A 27,662-nucleotide genomic window follows, 5' to 3' on the forward strand; every position below is an offset into this window, starting at 1 on the left:
TGGAATATTTTGTGGACAGATGAAGCCCACTTCCACCTGACAGGATATGTCAATACACAGAATTGTCGAATAGGGGCAACGGAAAATCCACAAGCAAATCAACCAGTACCACTTCATCCTGAAAAGGTCAGTGTGGTGCAGGTTTACAGCAACATTTATCATAGGGCCATATTTTTTTGAAGAGACAGGTGCTTCTGGTCCTGTTATCTGTACCATCACTGGTAAGCACTATGAGGGTCTTTTGCGCAAAGATGTCATTCCAGCTCTCCAACAGTGTGGATGGGATCATTTTTATGCAAGTTGGTTCACCTCCACACATTGCAAATCCAGTTAAGCAGCTGCTGAAGTGCCATTTCGGAAATGCTACAATTATCAGCCGCCATTTCCGTACAGCCTTGTCGTCCCGATCACCTGATCTTAATCCGTGTGACTGCCGGTTGTGGGGCTATCTGAAAGATGTGTTCAGTGTTCTGATTACAGACTTAGCTGCACTGGAGGCATGCATTGTGCAACACATTCTGAACATGACCCTGGAAACACTCTGAACAGTTGTGGAACATGCTCTTTCTTGATTTCAACTTGTTGCACAAAACAGTGGACAGCGTACTGAACATGTTTTGCACCAGTCACACGGAAATTAATAATCCGATTTTATTTTGATTCATGCTTTTTATGTGGTTTCTGGTCTGAGGACAGTTAAAACCAATTTTTCCAATCCAATGTGGTATGACCTTGCTGTGGTGAATGGGCTTACGTAACTAACAGTATCATATTGTACACCAATGCACACTGAGTAGTACAGTTTGTTTAACGTCAAACATACACCTTAGGCATTGTTGTATGATTCATTTGGCATTTGTAGTTGACCACTATTAAATTATGATGCTACATTTTGTAACCATTTATTTTTCTTCTCTTAAAGTTTTCCTCCCTTCTCCGATAATATTCTGTTACAATGTTGCGTCATTCTGGCCAGTGATGTTATTTCTACAGTGGTTTGAAAGTTTAACTTTAATTATAATCACCCTGCAAAATTGTCATTCATGTGGGCATGGATTCTATCCAAGTATTCAATATTAAGGATTTGTACTAAAGTGAACTACCATTCTTTATTTGTGTTGTAAGTCCCTCTTGGTCTCCTCCAGAAGTACAACTATAATACTGTCATCTAGGCTTGCTATGACATATATCAAACTTGTCATTCTATTATTTCACTTTAAAATAGAGAATAAGAAGTGAGGACATTATTCTGAAGATAAATATATGCTGAAACGCCAGAATCTGCCATTATCAGAGCTGCTGAGATCATATGAATGTCATATAAATTTATGAAATTATAAAATTTTATTTAAGTAGTCCAGGAGCATAACTTATTATTCAACACTTCAATATTTACAATTTGATTATGGAAATGTAGTTGGATTTGCAAAACCCAGTTTTATTTAATGTAAAATAACATAACATTAATATGTAAATAAAGATGCATCCGTTTCCCATTCTGGAACATTACTGCCTAAAATTGTAATAATTTAAATCTATTATCAATTTTTTAGTTCTTTAATTTTTCTGTAATAGAAAACATACATTTTTATTCAAATTTATATTTCACTTAAAATGAGATGTAAACTAAAATAACTGAAATGATGCAAGACGTTTCTAGAATGTTCTGATGTGTAATAAGAAAGTATATACAGTTGTCAAAAAAAAGGTGCACTATACACAGTCTTTGTTCACACTTCCTTGTACACACTTCTTTGCAAGCAGTTCTTTTTATCTTTGTAATGAGCTGCCATTATTGTTCACAAAAGCTTTTTAAACTTTGAAGTAGTCCCTCAATATTCTTGGTTTCAAAACTTTAAAATTTCAGTACATGCATTTGCCAGTTAAGGTGCAACATGCGACTTAATTTGTTCTGGTTTATGAGAAAACTTTAATCAAAGCATAAACAACAATACATCATGATTAAATGATAACAAAGTTAAAACAGCCCAGCACCTCTGAACAACAAGACCATTCCTCAGATATCAACAATTGGAAGATGACTATAACAATTGATTTTATATTCTGTATTGAGCACCTGCTTTCCAAATGAAAATATCAGGCCCCATACTAGCAATTATTTTTAAATGTGAAGGGAGTGTTTTAAGCTCCATCAGTGACATAATATAAACTGCAGTATAATTCTCCTTGTGACATTCAATAGCAAACTGATGAAACCTCTAAAAAGTTCAAGTAGCTTAAGAGTAAAAATAAGTTTACAATCCTAAGAGAGACCTCTTCTAGCTTTGGTATAGGACACTTATAATAAAATGTATTATCAGGCTCGGGACCTTGTGGAAAAAAAACCTTTATCAGGACTGGTTTGCTGTTTAATGAAACTCTTTGTCAGTCTTGAGATTCATCAGTATGTTTGTTTCACATTAGTCATGAACTACGCGAACACAAATATGAACTACTTTCAACACGAAACAAACTAGCACATCAAAATAAAAAAATAAAAATACACACGCAGAATTCCCATTAAGAAGATAACCTCTGTTCCACAAATTGTCAGGTAGATTGTTATGAATGTCACCAAAATTTATACAATGCTATTGAAGGCAGTTTACAGGCTGTGTGTTGCAACTGTTCTTCAACAATTTTACCAATATGATCTACAGTACCTTAGTAGTGCATTGTTAAATTTTGAAGTTTATAATTAGTTTGATTCTTTAGTTATTACAGCAGCAAAACTGGCTGAAATATGTCATGATTAGTCATGACAAAATAGTAGTAATAGATTTTCAAGCACAACTCAGGTTACTTGTTATTCATCAGGACTTTCAAAATTACCTTCCCCAGAAAGCACTAACTAATTGCAAGCATAAAGGTCGGATTTCAGTACCAGCAGAATAAGAGTGCATTTTTGCTACACCTCCACTTTGTTGCTGTTTTTCGGGGTCTTATATGGCCTCATTTCAAAACAAAATCTACTTTTCTATTTCTTTTGGATCATGGTCTTTCGAGTGAAAAAAGTTTAAAAGTACACTTTTCTTTGTAAAAGTGGGCTAATGTATTCATTTTTGGCATTTTTTACAAAAATCATTGACCCTCAATCTGTAAACTAATGAAAATCACAAGGTGAATGAAAGTTTACATTGTAAGATCTTGTATTGGTAAGTTATTGCACACAAAATTTCAGATTTATCACAACTTACTTTTGGAGGTACTGTATAAAAAGCTATTTCCTTCAAATTATTCACATTAAAACTGCTCATAAAATCTCTTTTTTAAATATTGTTTCACTTAAGGGAGCACAAAAAATCTGTATGTGATGTCCCAGTTTTGTTCCTTCAAAGAAAGAAAATGTTGCCAGAGATGTTATGCCTCAAAGTTGCCAAAGACTTGGGTTTGCACTCTTGAAAGCTGTGCTGTCGGCCAAACAAATTACTGTATTGCAAGTATTGAATTGGTGATCATACAACTTTCCCAATGTTTATTGGGAACATCTGCAAATGTTCACAAAAAATTTCAGCAAAACCCTCTAAACTACTCGGTGCAGAATGACCCAACGTTTGAGACAACAAACAATGTTTCATACATGATGAAGACTGGTAGGTTGTGCCTTACAACAATACAATGGAGTATATAAGATTAAGTGCCCACAATGCAATGCCAGATACGTGGGCCAAATAGGTCATATGTATAAGGAGTATGGTGCAGTGAATAATTCAAAGTCAACCATGTCTTTTCATCTAGCACTCAAGAACCATAGTTTATAGGTCATTAGGGATCTAGATATTCTGCACGTACAACCTAAAAGCCCGACACTTAACATCTTAGAAGAAATTGGGATTATGAAATGTAAAATTAATTACCCCAAAAAAGCACTTAATGAATAAACTGAGTTAAAGCAGAGGGGCACCTTAATAACTACAGCCAATGCTTTAAGGTTAATACATCCTGGTAAAAATTGATCAGCGTCTTCCAAATATAGGGGGTCTTTATATCTTCTGTTTCCTGTTACATTCTGTATTTTTTGATTTTGTTTATGCCAAGCTTTTTTGTCCATATAGCTTACACTGCAAGTCTTTACATTGTGGCTCTTTCTTGGTGTCATAAGGGTTTTTCTATTGTATAATGATAACACTTTATGGTTACATTGTTTTCTACAGTTTTGTAATTAAATTAGTAGTTCTTATGGGAGCGAGGGGGGGGGGGGGAAGGGGGGGGAGGTGGGTTGGGGGCACCACAGCACTTTTACCAGCTTCCTAATTGGAAGTTACTGTGTGTTTGATGGCTTCGATTGTTATCAATGGTTTTTATTATTTTGGTTCTATTTCAGACTTTACTGATTTGATCAGTCCTGCTGTGAGTAATTTACCTTAAAGATCTTTCATTTTCCATTGTTCATGTGGTCAGGAGAACTCTAATTTAGCTGCTCCTTATTTAATTGCTGGTAGGTTACAAGTGCTTTATGAATTTCCTTTCATTTGCACTAGTTCTTCCACAACTTTGAAAATGTACAAAATAGTGACAACTTGGGACTATGCTCTCTACTGTGCTATTTGAATTCTCGAGTGACATCACATGTATGATATCAGTTTACTTTGGTTTGACCTTATTGGTTGGTTTCCAATGTATTCACATGCAGACGTGGTAATCTATAACTAGTGCCTCACTGGTACAAGAGAGAAGTTAACTTTCACTGCAGCGGATGGTAGTTTGTTGTTTCTTAGACCGGTTGTTGGTGGGTACATTAATGGAAATCTTGCTTGTCAGACGGCATGATCAGTCGACTCGCTCACATTGTGGGTACATGATGACTCCTGCCGGCATTTCAATTGAAAGTTGTGTTTCGTATGTGTCTGATGGGTGTCTATGCAGTATTGGTGAGTCGCAAACTTTACTCAGGGGGTTACACTGTTTTCCTCACATGGCTGCAAGGGCACAGTCAATATAACTGTCTTTTTTTGAAGTTTCAGTGTTCAAAAGACCACCTATCTGTCTCCATGTGGATCCATGCATAGCACACCCCAAAGCCTGGACCATTGTAAGTTTTATAATTGTGATTTGGGCTATCAGGCTATAAATACTTCATATATTTTATTCCACTTAACAGTGGTTTCCACTTCATTAATTGGGGACCTTTGATCTTTTATGTACGTCATACTCTGTATGAGGCTCTCCGGCAAATTCAGGATCGAAGAGGATATCCCATTGCATGCCATGTACCAGGGTGCACTATTTAACATATCTTAATCTATTTTAACCTCAGTTACGCATCCTTTGTGGATTTGCATTTTAATGTACATATAGAGGTTTTTTTTTCCTAAGAATCTGTATTGGTCCTGTTTAGATTTGATTATATGAACCATGTGGACTGGTATTATTATTGATTCATAATTTTGCAGATGCACCTCAAGATGGGCAACATGTCCTGAAACTGGGTTGTGCTTTCCTTTTTAGAAATAAATAATTTTTACACCTGAAGTGGAGTTCATCATTGATGATTTGGAATTTTTCATAATGATTTGGAATTAGTCAACTGGTTCACAAAAACAATGCATTTTCTCTTTAAAAAGTGTTGCTACATATTGACAATGTATATGAGTATTTTTGAATTATTATTTACACAATACTAATTATATATTTATATTAACAAATTGAGACACACACATGCATAATTTAAACTGTTTATAAAACAAATACACAACATACATTAAAAATTCTTCTATGGTGTAAGAAATGTCAACTAAAATAGAAACAAATGGACAGCAACATTATGAAATACTCACAATTACTTCCTGATCGATAGCATGATTGCGGTGACACAGATCTTGAATATGGTTCTGTGCTTTTGTTAAGTTAGCGCAGTATTCACCATATACAAGAAATTTCTCTCTCCAGTTTAAAAACACATCACTGAGACGATTACTGGTGCCAGGAGTTATTGCTTTGCGTAACTGGCTGTGGAATCCAGCATGAATCTCAGCTAAATCCTATCCAGCAAAAATACAATATAAAACATAGGCTATATATTGAATAAAGAACATTAAGAGTTAAGGAAACAGAATTTACACTAGAAGATGATGAATAATTAATGAAATTTTGGAAATAGGCTGCACTAAATTTGCACAAATCATTCAAGATATATTAGACAACAGGTGGCAAAGAGAAAAAACCCCTAAAAGATGTAAAAGTGCATTAATTCATCAATTCATAAGATAGGTGACAAATCAGATATAAACAACTACAGCAAAACCTCCCAACTTTCTGTTGGTTATAAAATTCTAGGTAAGACTCTACATAATAGGTTAGGAAAACCAATAGACTATGTAACTGCAGAATATCTGAGAGGCTTTCAAAAATGGATATCACACTCTGGGGGGTGTGGGGGAGGAAGCCAAATGAACAGTAATTGCATTTATGGACTTTGCAAAGGCATATGGTTCCATTAACAAATGAATAGGCAGCACAAACTCTTACAGACATGATGCATGATGTCAAAAGATAAAACATTCTGAACCATTTGAAATAAAGGTAGGTGTCGGACAACAGGATAGCATCTGTCCATGACTGTACAATTTAATTCGGGAAAAAGTCATTACAAAATCAAACTAAATATATAAATGAGAATGTTAATAAGAACCACTATATATGTATTTCAGGTTTGTTTATTATGCTTTAAGCAGTTTCATTCTAAATGAACACCTCATCAAATTCACAAACAGTCTTTGTAAATAATTTTTACAAATTTGCAAAAAAACATGCTGGTGTCATGACTCAAAGATCTAATTGTGAGACAGTGCAGCATGCTGTTATTTTTCCTGCACACACTAATGGCTGTGCTGGTGTCAGGTGGTGAGTGCACTTGTTGTGTTAAAGAATGTGCCTTTTAGAGTTATGTCTGGTAATTTCTGCTTTCCACATTTCTGCCACTTGCTGAGTACTAGTTACGGATACTGTTAGTGACTTTTTGTTGTCACATGAGGATTTTGATTTAGAATGGAACTACTTGTGCATAATAAAGGGATATAAAATACAGCTGTGGCAGTTTTTATTAACAATCACATTATTCAGCTGTGAAGGTACCAAATGATTCAGATTAAAGTTATAAATACTAGTAGGAGTCTCCCAAACAAAACTGACTTTGACTGCCAACTGTTTTTAAATGAATTTGTAATCTTATCTAACAACAGACAAGAATAAGCACAGAGAAACTCCATGAAACAGTGGTAAAATTTAGACTTCATTTCGTAAATGAGAAGATGCAGTACAAGGGAGTGGGCATAACCACTTCAAACACTAAAGTTTCAATCCTAAAATCTGGGAACAGCTTGCAAGTGGACAAAGTCAAGCAGTTATGAAGAATTATTGAAATGGCAGGGCTAAATTGGGAAGCAAACAAAACCATAAAGGGCCTGCAAACTCACCGATAGTAGATACAAAAACAAAAAATTATATCACACAAAAGTTTCTGATTTAATACACTGATGTACATTGTTCAACATATTAGAATAATTCAAAATATGATGGAGAAGCAACAGAACTGATCAAACAAACATTAACTAACACAATAACAACAGTTAAATTCTTAGGCAAAAAGTGTAAATCTTTTGATATAAGAACAGGAGTTCAATGAAGACATAGACTATTGTCCTTATTGTTCAGTACTGGAAAAAGTAAACAGCACCTGGGAGAAAGAAGTTAAAGGAATGGCCAAGCAATTCTCTCCGACAATAGAAAATGAAGGATTCACACCCTTGAACAAACTTCATGAAATTGCAGCTAAAAGTGGATTGCAAATATCTAAAACGATAGCTCATTACAGGGAACGTGTTTCTGGGTACCCTGATGGACAAACTACAGTAACCAATTCAGAAAAATATCTTGAGTACCTAAATTTAATTACCTTCAGAAAAATCATCCAAACTTCAGGATTAAAATGTGAAAAGAAAGGGAGGGAGGGTGGTGGAGGCTATGTCCCAGATCACGAAACTAAAACATTACAACACAGTAATCAAACCCCAAGCATCATGTCCATAGGAAACCTGAATAATTGGTGGAAGATCACTAATTCATTAGACAAAAAAGTGGAAACAAAATCCTACAGTTTTTTTTTTTTTTTTGTTCAGTCTGCATATGTGGAATTCGAATAAAATTATACTAGTATACTGAGAAAACTGATGAACTCTAAGGGCGATACAACTGAAACAACACATTATTAGTATGAATGATGGCAGACTGACCAAAAGAATTTTCCATCTTGTTATGTCAATCAAAGTTAAGGACAATTGGCTATGTGGAACTGAAAGAGAGCTTCAGGAACTTGGCATCATAGATGACACAGTGCAGGATAGAGGTGTATTGAAAATACTTGTCAAGAATAGTAAATTTGCAGACAAAATGAAAATTGTAATCAACACAATCTGGACAGGAGAGACACTACAGCAAGAAGATAAACAAGATAACAAACATACTCTTAAGATTTCCATAACAATTAAAAATAACAATGAAACTATGATAACTGGTAGTCAATAAAAAACTGATAGTGAGGAAAAAACTTTAGAAAACTGCAAATTCTGAAAGTAGGTGGTGACAACAATTTTATGGTTACATATATATGACTGAGAATATTCTAAATCTTGCATTATTAATGACAAATTGCAACAACTACCTAAAAAGAATGACTAAAGACTTGAAAGAAAGTGGGATCTATGGAGAAATGTTTCAATATAATAACAATACTACAGAACACAAATGCATATACAGTAAGCAATCCACTGAACAAAAATAGACTAAAAAATACAAGATGAAACAAAGTGAAAATACTAAGAGATATTACAAGAAAATGAAGAAGGGTGCTAAATAAATTTTGAACTGCCATTCAGTAGGATACAACAAATTAAAAATAAATACATATATCGTTATACAGGAATTTGGACCACGGTGCTCCTTAATATGAAACTCACTATAAATTATTGTAGCCTGCTTCTAGGTAATAGACTTTTCTGCATGAAAGGTCGTGGGGAGTGATTAATAACAGTTATTATGTAAGCTCAGCAATTGTGATTATGGAACTAAAGCACTTTCTCAAAGTGTTTTTTTTATTTTATTTTTTTTTTTTTTTTTAAACAACCACACAACACGTTAGATTTCAATAGACTATAGCTATATTATTACTCAAATTTCATACATATGCCTTACCTTTATGCTTCCAAATATTATTTTTGAATCATGGCCTGTGAGAACACCACTCAGTGGTCTCATAAAACAACGCTGTACAGTGGCCAGGACTTCAACATAGTTCTTCTCTGTTTCTACTAACTCATTTATTATATAATCACGTTTCTCAAAACTGTGTGTGACAGTCGCAGGTATCTGCAAGGGGAGAGGGATATTGAATAACAACTTACATATATCAGATAACTCTCTCTCTCTCTCTCTCTCTCTCTCTCTGATAACAAGTAAATTATTTTGTTTATTTCTTTTGTTATTATTATTACTACTAGTATTATTAACTATTATTATACCAGAGTTTTCTCTTTCCTCCTTGCACAGTCCTGTAGCTTGGATTCAGCTTTGCTAAAGTTGAAGTATTATTTACTTTGTTGGTATATTCTTGTTCGACCAGGTCCATCTTCTTCATGCCTTTTTTGACAACTGACAGGCAGGTGGTCAGAGGTCTGCGTCTTCTCTTACCCGCTGCTATGGAAAGCCTTTTTCTCCATGACATAGTCATCTGGTCTGTGTAAGATGATGATGTACCCTCTCAGTCAGTGTTCCATATGGCTACCTGACGAGTAACATCTGCATCAACTTTTATAATAGTGATCATAGATATTTGAATCTGCTAATTCTTAGTAATTTAGTTCCTTTGAGTTTGATATCCAGCTAGGCTCCTGAAACACTTCTGGGCAAAGCTGTACATTCAGTGGGTCCAAAAAGTATTTGCCTAGCTGTATATTTTTCAAAAAAGTAAGTCTGTGGCATGTGAAAAGAATGGAACACAAAATGTGGAAAGCCAATCCTGTGGAAAGTACCTTAGTAAGTTATTTTTACAGAAAGACCAGGAACAAAATGCATTCATAGTGATAACAAGGTTTACAAAACAGAAAATCTCATTCAAAAGCTACTTCATAAGTATTCATCCATTCATTTATTTTGACGTTTAGGGGCTGAAAACACTGTTTAAATTCCAAAAATTAATATTTTATGTGCTTTCCCCTTGCAGCTGTCTGGGCACAGACCTGACAAAGTTTGCTGTTACAGAGGATCAAATTTTGTGCCACTCTTCTGCAAGAGCTTGTTTTAGGTCTTTTGTGTTAGAAATTTGCCTTTTCCTGATATTCTCTTTCAGCACTTTCCAAAGATATTAAATGAGTTTAATATGTGGGATCTGAGAGGGGTGTTGAGTTGTTTCATTGTATTGTACATATTTCTAGTCATATGCTTCAGATCATTGTCCTGTTGAAAGATATAACTTACTTGGAAACCTACTTTTTTGGTACTAGCATTTAGATTTTCCTTCAAAATTTAGATTTTCCTACAAAATTGATGTTTCCTCAGATGATCCAAAAGATCTTGCGTGCTACCCAGCCACTACATCTGCATTCCTTACAGGTAATTCTCACTTTATTGGCACATAGCACCTTACCCTTGACCTTCAGCAATGTATGTCAATATATTTTGTGATCTTTTATAATATTTTGTAATTCTCTATAAAACACATTTTTCCAACAGCTGTACCCCCCATCACGGAACCCCCACCATGTTTCACTGTGGGCACTGCGGCAGCATTTCTGGTTTTCCTTTTCTTTTTTTTCCCATCACACTATTTGCCTGCCATTCAACTAACATATGTTATACTATGTTCATCAGAATATATAACTCTCTTCCAGAAGTCTTCCTTCTTGAACCTACAGTCCTGTACAAAATTGATGTTTCCTCAGATGATCCAAAAGATCTTGCGTGCTACCCAGCCACTACATCTGCATTCCTTACAGGTAATTCTCACTTTATTGGCACATAGCACCTTACCCTTGACTTTAGGCTCCCCAGTCAACTTAAGAGGACTGATTTTTTGATTTTTCTTGATTACCCCCTTAAGACGATCCTCATATCTTCATCAGTTGATGAATAAGTGTGTCCAGTCCATGGCAGCTTTTTCAATATTGTCATGTCACTGAATATTAAGAGTTAAGAAATCAGAATTTTTTATTAAAATTCATTAACAATGTGACAGAAAACCAAAAGAAGCAAGACAAGCATATTCATTACCTAATTAAGACTTAGTGCAAGAAGTCCTATATCTTACACAAGAGCATGCAGCAAGGAACTGACACAGCAGTTAATAACTTGTTAAGTGAATATAGAAAAATAAGTGCACACATGTGGTCATTATGAATCGAGCCTCATGTCAGAGCTTCAGGCTCGCTCCCTTTAAATACTCCAGCATTCCAGCTCTTGTCATGGGATCAACGGCATTCCCAGTAATAGCACTCGATTCCAAGATTGCATACCGTAGTAAGTACTCGATTCCAAGATTGTACACTGTAGTGAATCTATGTCCTAGATGCTCCAACACGGTTTATTAATTAGCCAATGATGTACTTAAGATGATGGTCTTCACCTGATGAACTTCATGCTGTTTGCCCCCAGCCTTTCATCTATAAACTGACTGACTTCTGATAACACGATATTGCATGGTGCTGCTAGCACTGAACTTCAACATGGAAGTCAGCAATAGGATCTCTTTGGGTCCACATTCCTGTTCAACACTCAGGCACCTTTGGGGGTTGAAACATACCAGGCAGAAAGGTGGAGATCAACTGACCACACAACTACCGACACAGGTACATAACACATCATCATAGAATTTGGAGTGGGACCGAGGACACTTCAGTAAACAAAGATCACTTTGTGCTGGGCAACAGTCACACCTACTTGCCAGCAACTTGCTGCAGTGCCAGGGAAACTAACATCTGCTCCTGGATGTGCAGCTGCCTACCTGACTGGACATACGTTAACCAGAATCCTGTGGAATGGATACTAACTAGTAACACGTAATATAAGTGGAAACTGTAAACAGTGTACGCATCCACAACAGTATGACAAAATAAATTCCTCAAGCTCAGACTCAAAACTTAAGTTGAGAGGCAACCCAGAAAACAATTACAGAGTAAGTTTTTTTTAAATACAGGACATGTTTAGACTCTCACTACCCTTATGGCTCATGTTACAAGCTGCACTGTCATGGCACTGCTCAAAACAACAACAATAGGTGGCAGATTGTGGTTGCGAATGGTTGATGCTAGTGTGCTGTGGATCAGCGCTAAAGTTTCAGCCCTGGGTGCTAATTTTAGGCATATTTCAATGGTAGATGAATTCTTTATGAAGTAGCTCTTGCATGAAATTTTCTACTTTTTTAACCTTTTAATCACTATGAATCCATTTTGTTCTCTGTCTTTCAATAAAAATGATTTACTGAGGTACAGTCCACAGGACTGGCTCTGCAGATTTTGTATTCGCTTCTTTTCATAAGCCACAGACTTACTTAAAAAACACACGTACGCCTAGACGAATACTCTTTAGACTCTCTGTACTTGTATAATGTTTGTTTGGGTACATTGTGTGCATTCCAAGACTGCCATATTAATTATCATGGCACATAATAAAAGGCTTTCTCTATAACCATAAATACCGGCTACAGCATTTGTTTGTTGATATATGCACATTTCTTGGGTAAAACCAAATTGTTTTTCAGTTATTGTTTACTAGTTTTATAAGCCACTTGTTCATGATATTTTCCTCAGTTTCTGAAGATATATGAAGTATGTTCACAACTCAGTAGTATTCACAATCATGCATGTCTCCTTTGTTTTTCAGGAAAGGTACCAGCATACTTATTTTCTATGCACAATATCATATTTCGAAACACTGTTGAAGAGTTGTGTGAGCCACCTGAAATCATCTAGTTGTTAGTACTGTCCGTGGCTCAGCAGGTATTTGATCTGGACCAGCTACTTTACAGCTCTTCATTTTTGATGTACTGGAACATGCAGGAAATATCTACACTTATTTTTTGAACACCGGACACACTATTTTACCTTATTTAAACAGTATCTACTCTGAATATATATTTTTGTCACTTCTGACCAACTGCCTTCACTTTGACATCAATTTTATTAATGTTTGAGTGGCTAATTGGTAATATGAAGGAATAGGTATAGTTGTCAAAGCTGTATATGTGATTGAGTCATTAATGTTAATCAAATATGTTTTAACCTTTGGGTCAAATGTAGTGATCCCAAATAATCACTAAACACTACACATGGTATATTCCTCTGAGCTTGCTTGAATAATGCTTCCATAGATACTGTATTCCATTATAATTTGAGATTCATTACTTTTGCAGAGAAACATGACTTGTTATTTGAATTCTGACTGAAGACAGTAATATCACATCTGCTGTGATGATGAAAAGGTAAGGACGATAGCACAAATATTGAATTTATCACCACATACAATACTGTTGCTACAAGACAGTATAAATTCTTCTTTTATCTTCTTTACTTGAGTAAAGAAACGATACCTCGCTTAACAGGATTTTCATGGTGATGAAAACAAGACTTCATTAGTTCAATAGTCTTTATAAACAAGATTGGAAATCTACTGGAAAAAATGTAAAAAAATCAATTTGATAAAAATATACTTAGACTGCATTTTAGTAACAGCAGTAATAATTGTATGAGAAAATTGGCTGGGATGTTACCAAGGCAACATGAAATGGTAGTAACAAAAAAGACTGGTGCTAAAGTGAAAACTGTATGACAAGTAACAGACTACGTCTAACATAATATGAAAATATGCATTCACATTTTAGCTGAATATTCTATGACATACTCAGAAAATGGCAAGCATGCTAAGCAGTAAAAAGAGTTGCACAAATAAATAATATTGTGAAGTCAACAAAGCATGTTGCAGGCTGCAACAGATAAGTTTAATTAATATACTCACAGTATGTTGGAGAGTAATTACTTGGGCAACAGAAACATGAAGAGATTCTAACGACTTTTGAACTAATACACTTAAAAGTTCGTTCTGACCAGTGACACAAAATCTACCAATATGTTCTTGCAATAGAAAGGATGAGTTGCTTAATGAGAATTCTGAGTAACTTGTTTCTCATTCTGAAAACTCTTTCACCTTCCACAGGTTTCTATAGAAAACATTGGTTTCACACCTTGAGATTGATTTCCATTCACTTTAGCTGTAAAAAAGCAACTTTCTGCAGGTAGTGCACCTACTTACAGTTGTTTACAAATAAAAACAACAAAAGCCTAGACGTAAAAAAATAGATAAAAATCCCAAGATAACTAAACATACTATTACAGCAACAAAATTAAGAACATTTGCAAAACTATACACTGAAACAGGAGAAATTTCAGGACTAAGTATACACTTGCAATTCTTGATAATTATGACCTTTTATCTGCAACAGACTTATTATTCTCCTTCTCAGTGTCCTATGGCTTTTCCTTACCAAACTTTCCCTCCAAATATTTGTCAAAAAGTTATCATGTCTAAATAAATATCCACACAACTTTGTTTTCCCTTTTTTGAACAGTAACTATAAGGTCCCCCCCCCCCCCCTCCCCAGAAAATCTTCATAGCGGTTTTGAAGACAAGGTTAAATAAATATGGGTACAATGAACAACCTCATATGAATGCTTTTCTAATTCTACCTTCACACTGCTCTCCATCAATCTCTATACTTACAATTCAGTTTTTGTATATGTTTAATATTCTTTTCCTATACTTCCAGTTTGCATATCTTCAAATCATGGAGAGTCTTTTTACCAGCTAACACTATGAAATGCATTGTCTAAATCAATAGAGGCTACACATAAATCCCGGTTTCTTCTAACTTCCAATGTTGTTAAGATCCAGAGTTCCATAACTGATTCTCTAATCTATTTTTGGTTTAAAAATACAGCGTGTCCCTAATTAATGTTTCAGTTCCAAAGCACTGTAGAAAGAGAACCACTGGAAAAAAAAGGAAAAAAAGGAAAATTTGACCAAAAGATGGAGCTGTAAGTGCCAGCACATGCACACCAACAGATGTCTCACACACGGCTGTTCCTCAATTTGTGTCGAAGATGCCCAAAATGACTGTCTCCATGAAGGATTGTATGCTGCTCCTAAAGCTCTTTTACAAGAATGGTGACTGTATGAAACATCCTGCGTTGTTATAAATACAAAATCACACATGTTCAGTAGTTGCTTCCTGCTGACCTGCAAGCAAGACAAATGTTTGTTCTGGAATTTCTTGCTCACATGGAAGTGCATAATGAATGGCCATGGAACATTTTGTGGACAGACAAACTTCATTTCCACCTCCAAGGACACGCCAATACACAGAATTGCAGAATATGGGCAATGGAAAATCAGCACACACATCAACCTGTAGCACTTTACATCAACCAGCACTACTTCATTCTGCAAATGTGACTTCATAATGCAGACTGACAGCACCATTTATCGTACACGTGTATTTTTTCGAAGAGACGAGTTCTACAGGTCCTGTTACCTGTACCATCACTGGTAAACACTATGGGAAGAATCATTTTTATGCATGATGGCACTGCTTTGCACATTCCACAACCAGTGAAGTGGTTCCTGCAGAAGCATTTTGGAAATGCTAGAATTATCAGCCCTTATTTATCTACAACCTGGCTGTCCAAATCACTTGATCTGTGTGATTTCTGCCTGTGAGGTTATCTGAAAGATGTGTTCAGTGACCCAATTATGAATGTAGCTGAACTGAAGGCATGCATTGGGCAACACATTCTGAACGTGACCTCTGGAGACACTCCGACCTTTTGTGGAACTTGTTGTTTCTCGATTACAACATGTGACATAAAATGGTGGACAGCATATTGAACGTGTCTTACACCAGTCTCACGAAAATTAGAAACCAAAGTAATTTTCCTTTTAATGTCATTTTTCATTTCTATGTGGCTTTTAGCTCCACAACAACTGAAAACTGATATCATTTTGCTTCTTATGTAGTTTTTGCCCTCAGGACAGTTAAAAACCTATTATTCCCATCCGTTGTAGTATTACCTTGCTGTGGTGGATGGGCTTACCTAACTAATAGTGCTTCAACTGTTGATAGCTAAACTTTTGCAGTAACACACATTGAACAGTACGAACTTTGTAATGTGTGCAACTGAAGCCATAGCCATTATATTGTGACTTATCTGTCATTTGTAGCCAACCCCATTTACATTAAGACGCTCATGGTGTCATCTATTGGTGAAACTTTTGTGTGCCTTTTTTCCCATGTCAATTATGTGCTGTTCAAATTTGATGTCCTTCTAAGCAGTGGCTCTATTTCTAAAGTGTTTTGAAACTGTAACTTTAATTATGGACACCCTGAATAACTCCTTAAAGTTCTGATTCCCTTTTACATGTTATCCTATTTTACATTATGAATGTATTTTTGCTGTATGTGAAATTGGGCTTTTAATTCAGTAAATGGAGCAGTCTGTTGAAGCCCTTTCTTTGTGAATGAGCAAAACCATCTGGGAGAGACCCATACTCATAACAGAAGTTTCTAATTTTGAAAACTTCATCTTCCATTTTGTTTCTCTACAAATCTGTCAGAGAGCAACTGACACTGAAGATGGACCTGGAGCTTTCATTTGTCAGTTACTTCATCTGTATCCAGTAATAGGTTTCGTCGCATACCTTTTACCACACAAGATCTTGCCCTTTCTGCAAACTGTTATTTCTTGATTTGTTTTGTGGGCTTATTTAGTCATTACACTCTCATGTCTTTCCCTATACACCGGTGAGCCAAAACATTATGACCACCTGCTTAATTGCTCAACTGTCCGTCTTTGGAACAAAATACATCATTGTTTCTGCATATCATGGATCTGACAGTTCGTTGGTAGGTTTGTGGAGGTATGTGGCATTAGATGTCTATGCACAATTCATGTAAATAATGGGCTCCTGATTTGCGTACGGAGTGATGATTCCTAATAGCAAATCAGATGGGTTTCATAGGTCAATGGTCACCGAGACACATCAACATGAGTTCACTATAATTTTCCTCGTAGCACAGTGGCTCCAAGACAGAGACAATTATATTGCTGTACGATGACATCGTCGAGGAAGACATTAAGCATGAAGGGTTGCAAGTGGTTTGCAGCTGTCAGAGTATCTTCGATTACTACCACAGGTCCCATGGAGGTGCAGGAGAATGTCTTCCATAGAATAATATGACTCCCACCAGTCTGTGTCCATTACGTGCTGCACATTTTGAGCCACCGTTCACTTTGATGACCATATTTGTGGAGATGACCACTGACCTAGTGTAGCAAAATGTGATTCACCCGAAGAGCTGACACATTTCTATTGATCACCAGTCGAATCCCAATGGTCCCACGCCCACTGCATTCGTAACTGACAATGTTATTCAGTCAACATGTGAACATGTAGGGGTGGTCTGCTGCAGAGCTCCATATTCAACAGTGTACAACAAAGGATTTACTCTGAAACACTTGTGTGTGTGCCGGCATTATGCTTTTTCGACAGAGATGTCACTGATCACCATCTATCCTACTTTACAGAGCAGACAAGAAGAATCGTGGACATATAACCACTTAGTGCCTAATGGTAGTTTCAATGTCCTTCTATCTCCTCCCGTAGATGATCATGACAGTAGCAAGTGACCATTCGGCCAGCTCTGCCATTTTTGAGACAATCATTCTCAGGCTCTGCATAATAATACTCTGTCCTTTATCAAAGTTGCTTATCTCAATAGCTTTCCCCATTTGCAACCAATATCTTCACTAGAGTGATCCCCCGTCCATGTGTGCACCACTTAACATACTTTTGTTACATCATCACGTACCCACAATGCTACCAGGCAGCATCCAACATCACAGTGGGCAGCAGTCACAATGGTTTGGCTGATCAGTGTATACCCACATATATTATTCAACCATTGTTCTCTGGATCCTGTATTTTTCCTATGTAACTTTTTTAATTATCATCACTCTTCCTACTCATCTCAATCTGATTACTCATTTCTATCAGCCCATAAATTTTTCTGGGCTTACTTTGGCTTTGCTGCCTGTACAGGTAACATTGAAAATAACGTAAAACACTTAAGTTATAGATTAAAAACATCTTTATGAAACTCTCATTCACTGCTGTAGTGAAAACGATAGTTTACAATATTGTAGGCCGTGAGTTGGATATTTGTTCAAGTTGCTGATCTAATACACACGAGGCAAAATGAAAGCTGTTCATGGTTTGAATCACAAAACACTGCACCAGTTACTTTTTTCTCACGCATAGCATGACACACTTCAAGAGTTTATTTCAAGTTTTACACATGATTTTATGTATTTCCAAGTCTTGGAAATTATCTTTTCTTATTTTTAAGATGTGAACAAATTTCTGTTGTTAGTAACAAAAGCTACTTTTACTTTATGTGACCTAAGCTCGTCTGCTATAACCACCCTCCCCCTTCCCAAAATAAGTGCAATAAAATAGTATAAAACAGATATAAAGCATAATCAATAACCTAAATAGTCAGTAGTGCTAGGATAGAAGTTATAAGTGACAACTTTATCCAAACAATGTAATCCACGTAAAATGGAACTCGTATGACTGAATCCAAACTCTTTGGGAAGCTATACTGTTGTAATATCTTTCAACCACATTTTGATTTCACACAAACAAACAGTGTGAGTGATGGTCTATGTGTGTTGATTTCCACACAATGAAGGCAGAAATACTATTTTCTAACATTAACACATAAAATTTACAATAGTTACATTTATGCTTTTCTAATTACAGTAAAACTAGAACAAGATGACTGCATGCAGGACTTGAGACGCAGAACAAAACACACACACACACACACACACACACACACTTGATAATGAGAAACACGTAAGGCTATGCATGAAAAAATGCAACATGTGCAGTGTTTTGCCCACAGTTGCAGACTTTCTAAAAACACCGATTATGATGAATGAAATTAAATTGTCAGTGTGCTGTCATAGGTGATGAGGACACGATCAACCCAATGTAAGTCATTATGGGTAAAGAATAATAGGAGATGAAAATCAGTTCTCAGTAACTATGATCACTGAACAATGGAAAGCATTGTCACAGATGACTGTGGAGAATAAAACGCACATCTGAAGCCTGAACTGAATTAGTATACCAAAATCATTGTACATATACATCTCACTTACATTCCACATACCTCTGACTTGGTAAGAAAGTGCCAAGTAATGTGTTTGAGAGTAAAAAGGTGGAACCAGTTACTCTCACATTGTTTCTAAAGACATGTAACGCACGAGGAAGGTGCACGAAGAAGCTTATGCCTCTCACAGAATATTTTCTACCATTAGACATTCAGGTGGTTCTGTGGTGGTGTTGGCTAATGTTGCATGTTATTGTTTTTATAACTTCACAACAATTACGAAAGTACATGAATACTTTACCACACATTACCAAAATTCTTACAACACAAGAACATAAACCCTTGTTACTCTTATTCTTTATTAGTGCCTTAGACTATAAACAAAAGAGAATGGAGCAGTTTAGTTGGGTGAAGCAAATTTTCTAGCATTTAAGTATAGTGAGCATGTCAAATCTGGGTAGAATGCATTGAATTGTTAATGTCCCTACAACAGTGCTAGCACCATCAAGTGCAGACACATGGCTACCATCTCTGGCAGCATAATGTAATTATAATTTTTGTTGACCAATCACAAGCTCTCTGTGAGTTACAAACAGTCATCACAAGTCAGTTTTGGCTGACAAAGCCTTTCAACTGAGAGCTCAAGATTTTACCCAGATTTGACGTGACAAGGAATGTGATTCAATTTCTCCAGACATATTTCACATCAGCGCACCTGATGATGGCAACATGGTCGATTGCCAAAATATTGTGTCCTATGCACATTCATACCAGGCTGTTCACCCGAGATTTATTTAGTGACAAGGAATGTTACATATATTTAAGTATAATGCTGAAGAATGTCAATTAAAAATCACCAGAACAGGACAACTGTTAGGATACCAAGAAATGGGGACAGAGATCTTCCAATGTGTTGATTTACTGCAATCAGATCAGAATACAACTATGTGGTAATGATATTAGTGCAGCCATACACTGTCTTATATATTTTAGAAATATTACCAAAGTGATGCAATTGTATTCAAACAATTAGAGGCATCATCAGCACATCAGTATAGATGTCTGTATTAAATATTTTACATTGGCACACCTGAGAAAAAACAACAGTGTGTTTAAATAATGGAAGAAAATATACAGTAGCAATTTTTAACATTACAGTGGATGGCAAAGAGAAAGACAAAAATAGGAAATCACAGATCAACTACACCGCAGTAAATAAATACTCCCAGAGAATAGTATTACATGGACAGAAAATAGTGGCAAAGCTTTATGATCTAGCTTACTCTCTATTAATCTACTAATGAACTTAGGGCTACTGAGATTTGAAGGTGTGTCAGTGCCTTGAAAGGCAGAAGTCGTGGGCTTGATTAGTTTGTGTGTGTGTATATATGTGTGTGTGTGTGTGTGTGTGTGTGTGTGTGTGTGTGTGTGTGTGTGTGTGTGTCACTGCCTTGAAAGGCAGAAGTCGTGGGCTTGATTAGTTTGTGTGTGTGTGTGTGTGTGTGTGTGTGTGTGTGTGTGTGTGTGTGTGTGTGTGTGTGCCTACAAGTAACTATCCAAATTTTTGACTTTATTGTACCAATAAACACAAGCTGAACTGGCTAAATGCCAATGGGACAGAAAGCCAACAAATAGATGAAAAGGCAAACAATTTCTCTCTCTCTCTCTCTCTTTCTTTCTCTCTCTCTCTCTCTCTCTCTCTCGCCCATACATATACAGGTTTCTATATATTAAACACCATCTATCTTAAATTGGATTGGATTAATAAATTTGTATGCCTGTATAAAATAAGGATTATTTAATTATCAGTTTAAAAGTTAACTCAAGTTAAGCACAGTTTTAGGACAGGAACAGCATTGCATATTTTTTAAAAAGGCAAGTTTTTTAGGTAAAGCAAATTCTCTCATCACCTGTGTCTGTGACTGACTGCTTATGGAGCAAAGATCGTGGTAGATATCTTCACTACGGATGTGCGAGTAGTAACTTCCATATTCCACTTCATCAGTGAAGCCTCGAATTGGTTCATCATCACTACAACACATGCATACACAAAACTACAGTTGATGGGGCATGCAGTTGCTATGAAATGATACATAAGACACTGAACTTCTCATGCAGGACTTTCTATTTTACTTATAACATAAAACAAGTGCAATTGGGCTAGAAAGTGTGGAACTTGTGTGGGTCATCTATGTAAACCACATAAGAAACGGAACAACAAGCTCACTCTATTATTATATAAATTGTGCAAAGCTACCTACATACGGGAAAAGAAAGGATGGTTCAGCACTAAAAATACAAACTATTTTACCTACTAATTACTAAATGTGATACACAACCCAAGATTCAGATTCAAGAGACCTTTAATAGACACCACAATAAAGACAGGGCATCTGATAAAACTATGAGAACAGAAGAAAAAGCAAATACTTTAACAACAATAAAGACATCCTATAGATCATTATGCTAATATGAAACTGTATTTCAGTTTCATGTCTCTTTACACATTTCTTGTGAGCTCATATATAATTACTCCCTTACTTCTCCTACACTGGTGTGCCTCTCAATGACGGAATTATCGCCAAATTTTTAATAATGTTACAGTGCCAAAAGAAATCTTTATTTTTCAGACAGAATTAATATGATATTACAGATGCAGTTAATGTCAATGAAACAAACTTAATTCAATCTATGCACCTAAATATAACAATGATGGCAGCAACATATGCAAGGAGAGACTGAAAATATAATGACAATTAACCTGAAAACAACATATTATAACACAGCATCAAATACTGAATATCTCTGACTCCCCCTCCCCCCCCCCCCCCCCACACACACAAAAAAATCATTTTCCTACAGACTTAAAAATAGTTGGGATCTTTCAGTACAGGAGAAAGATTTTTTACTGGGGTATTGTCGTGACATTGGTAGTATTGTCATAACTTTGAAAATTATCTGCAGTAATTCCAATGAATTTTTGTGAAGCTATTTACAGCACTGGAATATCAAGTATGTAATGGGAATAAATGAATAACAAATTTGATGTGCATTGTCAACTTCTCATGACGTAATGAGTAGTCTTGCGACTCACTCTGAGGATGGCTGGACGATACGCAGCTGAAATATCAGTAGAAGAAATTTTATTTGCACAGCTGCATGTCTGACATATTCATTACACTGTGAGAAGTTGAAAATGCACATCAAGTACCTCTTTGGAGAGGAGATGGTTTCATGGGTCCATAGTTTGGATAAATTACGACACCAGAGAGCAAGACTATTGAACTCCTTGAGTTTCTTACTGAAGTGCCGGGACCACAGGGTTTTTCCAAAATTTGCAATATTGGTTCACTTTGTCAAGAACGCTGCAGTAAATATAATTTTACATAGGGCTAGTTCTGCTATTGTTACAGAAAGGATTCGTTTTACTTGTTGGAAGTTGGTCATTGGTTCTAAACACCTGTATCATCGGCATTTGAAGATAGCGGCTGTTTTATCTCCTGACTCATGGGACTGGATTGATGGCATGACATGGGCCAAGTATGACTAGGTTCACGAAGTGGCTACCAAAAGATATATTGCCAGCTACTACCAAAAGACAGATTGCGAACTACAGCCGATTAGACCAGCCTTCTCAGGTGGACTCTATTATTCGATGTCCTCTCATAAATTTGATGGTTAATGATCTGGACGAAGCTATGTTATCTGTCTTAAGTAAAGGGCTAAATTTTGCCCCTACTCCAAAGACATTGCTGACATCATCTTTTATCAGTGCCACTGAGGAAGCTGTTCGACCGCTATCAGAGGATTCAGCTGAAGAAATCAGAAGTGAAAGCTGCCGAGCAAAAAACATCGTCTCAAAGAAGTAATGTTTTCAAGGAAGAGAGATTTGCAATATGAAAGCTGCATGAGGATACTGACACATTCGTCCTCTGTGCTAATAAAGGTAATGCTAAAGCCTTTTGCCTCAGGCAGTCTACAAGGAAGAGGTACGTGGTCTACTTAGTTCTGGTGCATACTGCAAGATTAACAAAGATCCTACCAACAAGGTGACAATTAAGGACTGCTGACTTGCTGAACGCTTCATCACTACCAAAGGATGTCATAAGAAGTTTAAAAGTACGAGGTGCAGTACCAGAGATTTTATGGGCTTCCTAAAGTTCACAAGACAAATAAGGATGAGCGTCTAGAGGATTTGTCTATGGGGCCTGCAACGAACGCTATTGGCTCACCAAAGTATATTTCTGCCAAATATTTATCCACGGTGGAGCATATATGTCCATGCTTGGCACCTTGTCGTCACTCTTGCGACTCAATGTGAGGATGGCCGCACGATACGCAGGCAAAATATCAGTGGAAGAAATTTTATTTGCATGGCTGCATGCCCAACATTTAATGAACAAATAATAAATTTGTGTATAGTGAGGTGTGTTTGCAGCACCTTCACCTGACTGGAAAATTTAAATTATGTGGATCAGGTTACTGAACCACAACATACATTATCAAACGTTTTCAGACAATATGAACAAAGTGTAACATTACTAAGCAATTTGATCAGTAAAAAAAATTTTAAATTCAAAATCCTAGCTTATGGATACATCAACTAACAACCAACTTTGATATTTACTACAGTCTATGTTACAGGAAAACTAATTACAAGTACAATGTCTCAAAATTGCAAGCACTTGTGCTAAGTCGGCATTATAATTGACATTCGTTCTGAGACATTATGCCTATGCTTATTTTTTTATTATAATTACTGCCCAGAGTGTATGCTTCACCTGACTAACATAAATTTTTATGGAATCTGATTACTATAAAATGTGTCAGTGCTGAAGTTTTTTTTTTTGTGAAGTTGCTTTTTAAATCAATCCATACCAGCTACACCCACTTGGGTTAGTCCAACATTATTTTCTCTTCATTCCATATTAACTATCCACCTCAAGCTCGCTCACTTTGTAACAACAGATGACCTGAAACCTGCAATGAGGTTATTGAAGACCTTTTCACTAATACAAATTTATCACTGTTACTGGTAATCTGATCACAAAGTAAATTTATGACCCTTTAGCCAATAAGATATATTTTCAACCATTTGTTGTTTCACATGAACAAGCTATGCTTCGCGAGTTGTATGCAACTGCGGATTAAGCTTTAGACTTCTGGCATACTATAATACATTCAAATCAGGAATATGCTCTGAACATTATCTTATATTGCACAACAGGTTTTCAGTCCTGAGTGGGTCAACTATTACAGGTAATGTAAATTAAACTGTAAGAACATAATAGAACTGGCACTCAAATTTTACTGAAAAGGTAGATCAGGGGACAATGTCCTGTGGACAAAGAGGCCATCACAGATGGAGCAAGAGCTCAGTGCAAAGATGGGAGACGAAATTGTCCATGTCGTTTTTAGGAAGACTATTCCAGCTTTACTTCAATTAATTTAGAGAAACCATGGAAAACCTTAATCAGGATGGCTCGATGGGGATGAGTCCTGCTCCACCCAAATGAATGCAAGTGTAGCAAGTTGACTAATACAATTTACTGAAAGCACATGTCACATATTGAGCATGGCAGCCAAGCAGGAAATCCTTTCATTTTACATCAAGTCAATCTTCTGAAGATATACTGTGTACTGGTATTATAAAGTAGCACCAAAGTACACTATTGGCCATTAAAATTGCTACACCAAGAAGAAATGCAGATGATAAACGGGTATTCATTGGACAAATATATTATACTAGAACTGACATGTGGTTACATTTTCACGCCATTTTGGTGCATAGATCCTTTGAAATCAGTACCCAGAACAACCACCTCTGGCCATAATAACAGCCTTGATATGCCTGAGCATTAAGTCAAACAGAGCTTGGATGGCTGGTACAGGTACAGCTGCCCATGCAGCTTCGACACGATACCACAGTTCATCAAAAGTGGTGACTGGCATATTCTGACGAGCCAGTTGCTCGGCCACCATTGACCAGATGTTTTCAGTTGGTGAGAGATCTAGAGAATGTGCTGGCCAGGGCAGCAGTCAAAAATTTTCTGTATCCAGAAAGGCCTGTACAGGACCTGCAACATGTGGTCGTGCATTATCCTGCTGAAAAGTAGGGTTTCGCAGGGATCGAATGAAGAGTAGAGCCACGGGTCATAACACATCTGAAATGTAACGTCCACTGTTCAAAGTGCCATCAATGCGAACAAGAGGTGACCGAGACGTGTAACCAATGGCACCTCATACCATCACGCCAGTATGCCGATGACGAATACACACTTCCAATGTGTGTTCACCGCAATGACCCCAAACACGGATGAGACCATCATGATGCTGTAAACAGAACCTGGATTCATCCAAAAAAATGCCGTTTTGCCATTCATGCACCCAGGTTCATCACTGAGTACACCATCGCAGGCGCTCCTGTCTGTGATGCAGCGTCAAGGGTAACTGCAGCCATGGTAGCCAAGCTGATAGTCCATGCTGCTGCAAACGTCGTCGAACTGTTCGTAGGCAGATGGTTGTTGTCTTGCAAACGTCTCCATCAGTTGACTCAGGGATCGAGATGTGGCTGCACGATCTGTTACAGCCATGCGGATAAGATGCCTGTCATCTCGACTGCTAGCGATAAGAGGCCATTGGGATCCAGCATGCCGTTCCGTATTACCTTCCTGAACCCTCCGATTCCATATTCTGCTAACAGTCATTGGATCTTGACCAACGCGAGCAGCAATGTTGCGATACGATAAACCGCAATCACAATAGGCTACAATCTGACCTTTATCAAAGTCGGAAACGTGATGGTACGCATTTCTCCTCCTTACACGAAGCATCACAACAACGTATCACCAGGCAATGCCGGTCAACTGCTGTTTGTGTATGAGAAATCAATAGGTAACTTTCCTCATGTCAGCACGTTGTAGGTGTCGCCACCGGCGCCAACCTTGTGTGAATGCTCTGGAAAGGTAATAATTTGCATATCACAACAGCTTCTTCCTTTATGGTAAATTTCGCGTCTGTAGCACGTCATCTTCGTGGTGTAGTAATTTTAATGGCCAGTAGTGTATATTTATGATGCTGAATCTACATGTTATGTTATTAGTTCTAATATGTATGCAAAATCTCATTCCCTCCCATCATCACCAGACATTTGATATCCATTACTAAAGGCCTCCACTAGACTTTTTATGGTCCTCAGCAAAACAAACTCTGTAGCTCACGCACATTTTCTAATGTCATCCACCAAACTTCCTTTACATCACAATCTTGGTCTTTTCTTGTATCTAGGAAGCTAGAAAAATTCTTCTTGACCCCTCTATCAACCCCTCATCTGGCTATGCTTCTGACCATCTAAATTTCATTTTAATTATGTCTTCCACTCCAATCTCTTCTCTTATCTGTTTGCATGTTTTCCTATCTTTCCTAGTAATTCTGAGCCCCTCCCCAAAAATTTCGTACTGTATTACCCTGTTCTTGAATGGTTTTCAGGTTGAAAGTTAATGTCTCATAGACAAGTCAAACCTGGTAGCACACATGGACTTGGAACTTTTCTTTTCAAAAGACACATTGCAAACTCAGTTTAAAAAATTCATTTAATTTACCAAAAGCACTCCGACCATTATTACTCTTCTGTTTATTTACTTATTTATTGATGTCCATCTCATCCTTTCCACATGCCTTGAATACAAAAAATTATTGATTGGTTCTATGACTTCACTGTTAATTTGTATCCATGAGGATATTATGACTGGTCTCACCAATTTTCCTGTTACAACAGACTAAAACCATCTGTTACTGTAGTTCACCACAATGAATCATGTCATTTAATAATAATGAACTTTAAAGTTATGAAAATAAAAAGTACAAAAGGACTGCATCCACAAGAAGACATACCACTGACAAAGGATATGTAAACAACAATTAATTAATTATCTACAGAAAAAGTTAGATAAATAAAGGTAAGAAAAGTTTTGGAAGATTTTAAGGAAAAGGAAATAGTTTAGAATCCAGAAAACCAAGATGTAGATGATACTGACAGAATTTTAACAATGGCAGAGGAGTTGAATACCCGCACTGCATTCTTCAGTAAATAATATAATACAATTATCTTGATAGACTAACTGCCATAATGAGGAAATCTCAAATGAAACTAGTAATGTGTATGATCTCTGGAAATGCTGAATTTTGAGCATACAGTATCAGCGTGTAGCTTAATGAGATGGTAAATGAATCATGCATGACACTGTACCATTTTTCAAGCATTAGGGTAATCTTGATAAAGAAGAACAAAGTTAAAAAAAAATTCTTCTTTATGATATTTAAAAGGGTGTTTATATGTATCAAATATTAGTGGGTAGCTTTAGTGAAGAATAATTATTCTTACATTAATACAAGACATGCTTAGGCAGCATACAGGAAGAAAAATTGCATGACTTTCTGACAAAGA

At 36.5% G+C, this 27,662-nt stretch overlaps 1 protein-coding gene across 2 annotated transcripts in view; it reads right to left on the reverse strand.

Annotated features, from left to right (window-relative positions):
• The window catches only part of LOC126299174 (protein vav), a 177,581-nt gene that overhangs the window by 92,361 nt on the left and 57,558 nt on the right, over positions 1-27,662 (reverse strand). The window contains exons 4-6 of one of the 2 annotated variants that reach the window (XM_049990941.1): positions 21,127-21,247; positions 9,190-9,363; positions 5,778-5,981 (exon numbers count right to left, since the gene is read on the reverse strand). In XM_049990941.1, coding sequence (XP_049846898.1) covers positions 5,778-5,981; positions 9,190-9,363; positions 21,127-21,247 — 499 coding nt within the window. The remainder of the gene's footprint in view (positions 1-5,777; positions 5,982-9,189; positions 9,364-21,126; positions 21,248-27,662) is intronic. The other variant, XM_049990940.1, reaches the window with a different exon arrangement.

This window comes from Schistocerca gregaria, chromosome X (genome assembly GCF_023897955.1).
Source record: "Schistocerca gregaria isolate iqSchGreg1 chromosome X, iqSchGreg1.2, whole genome shotgun sequence".
NCBI classification, from domain to species: domain Eukaryota; kingdom Metazoa; phylum Arthropoda; class Insecta; order Orthoptera; family Acrididae; genus Schistocerca; species Schistocerca gregaria.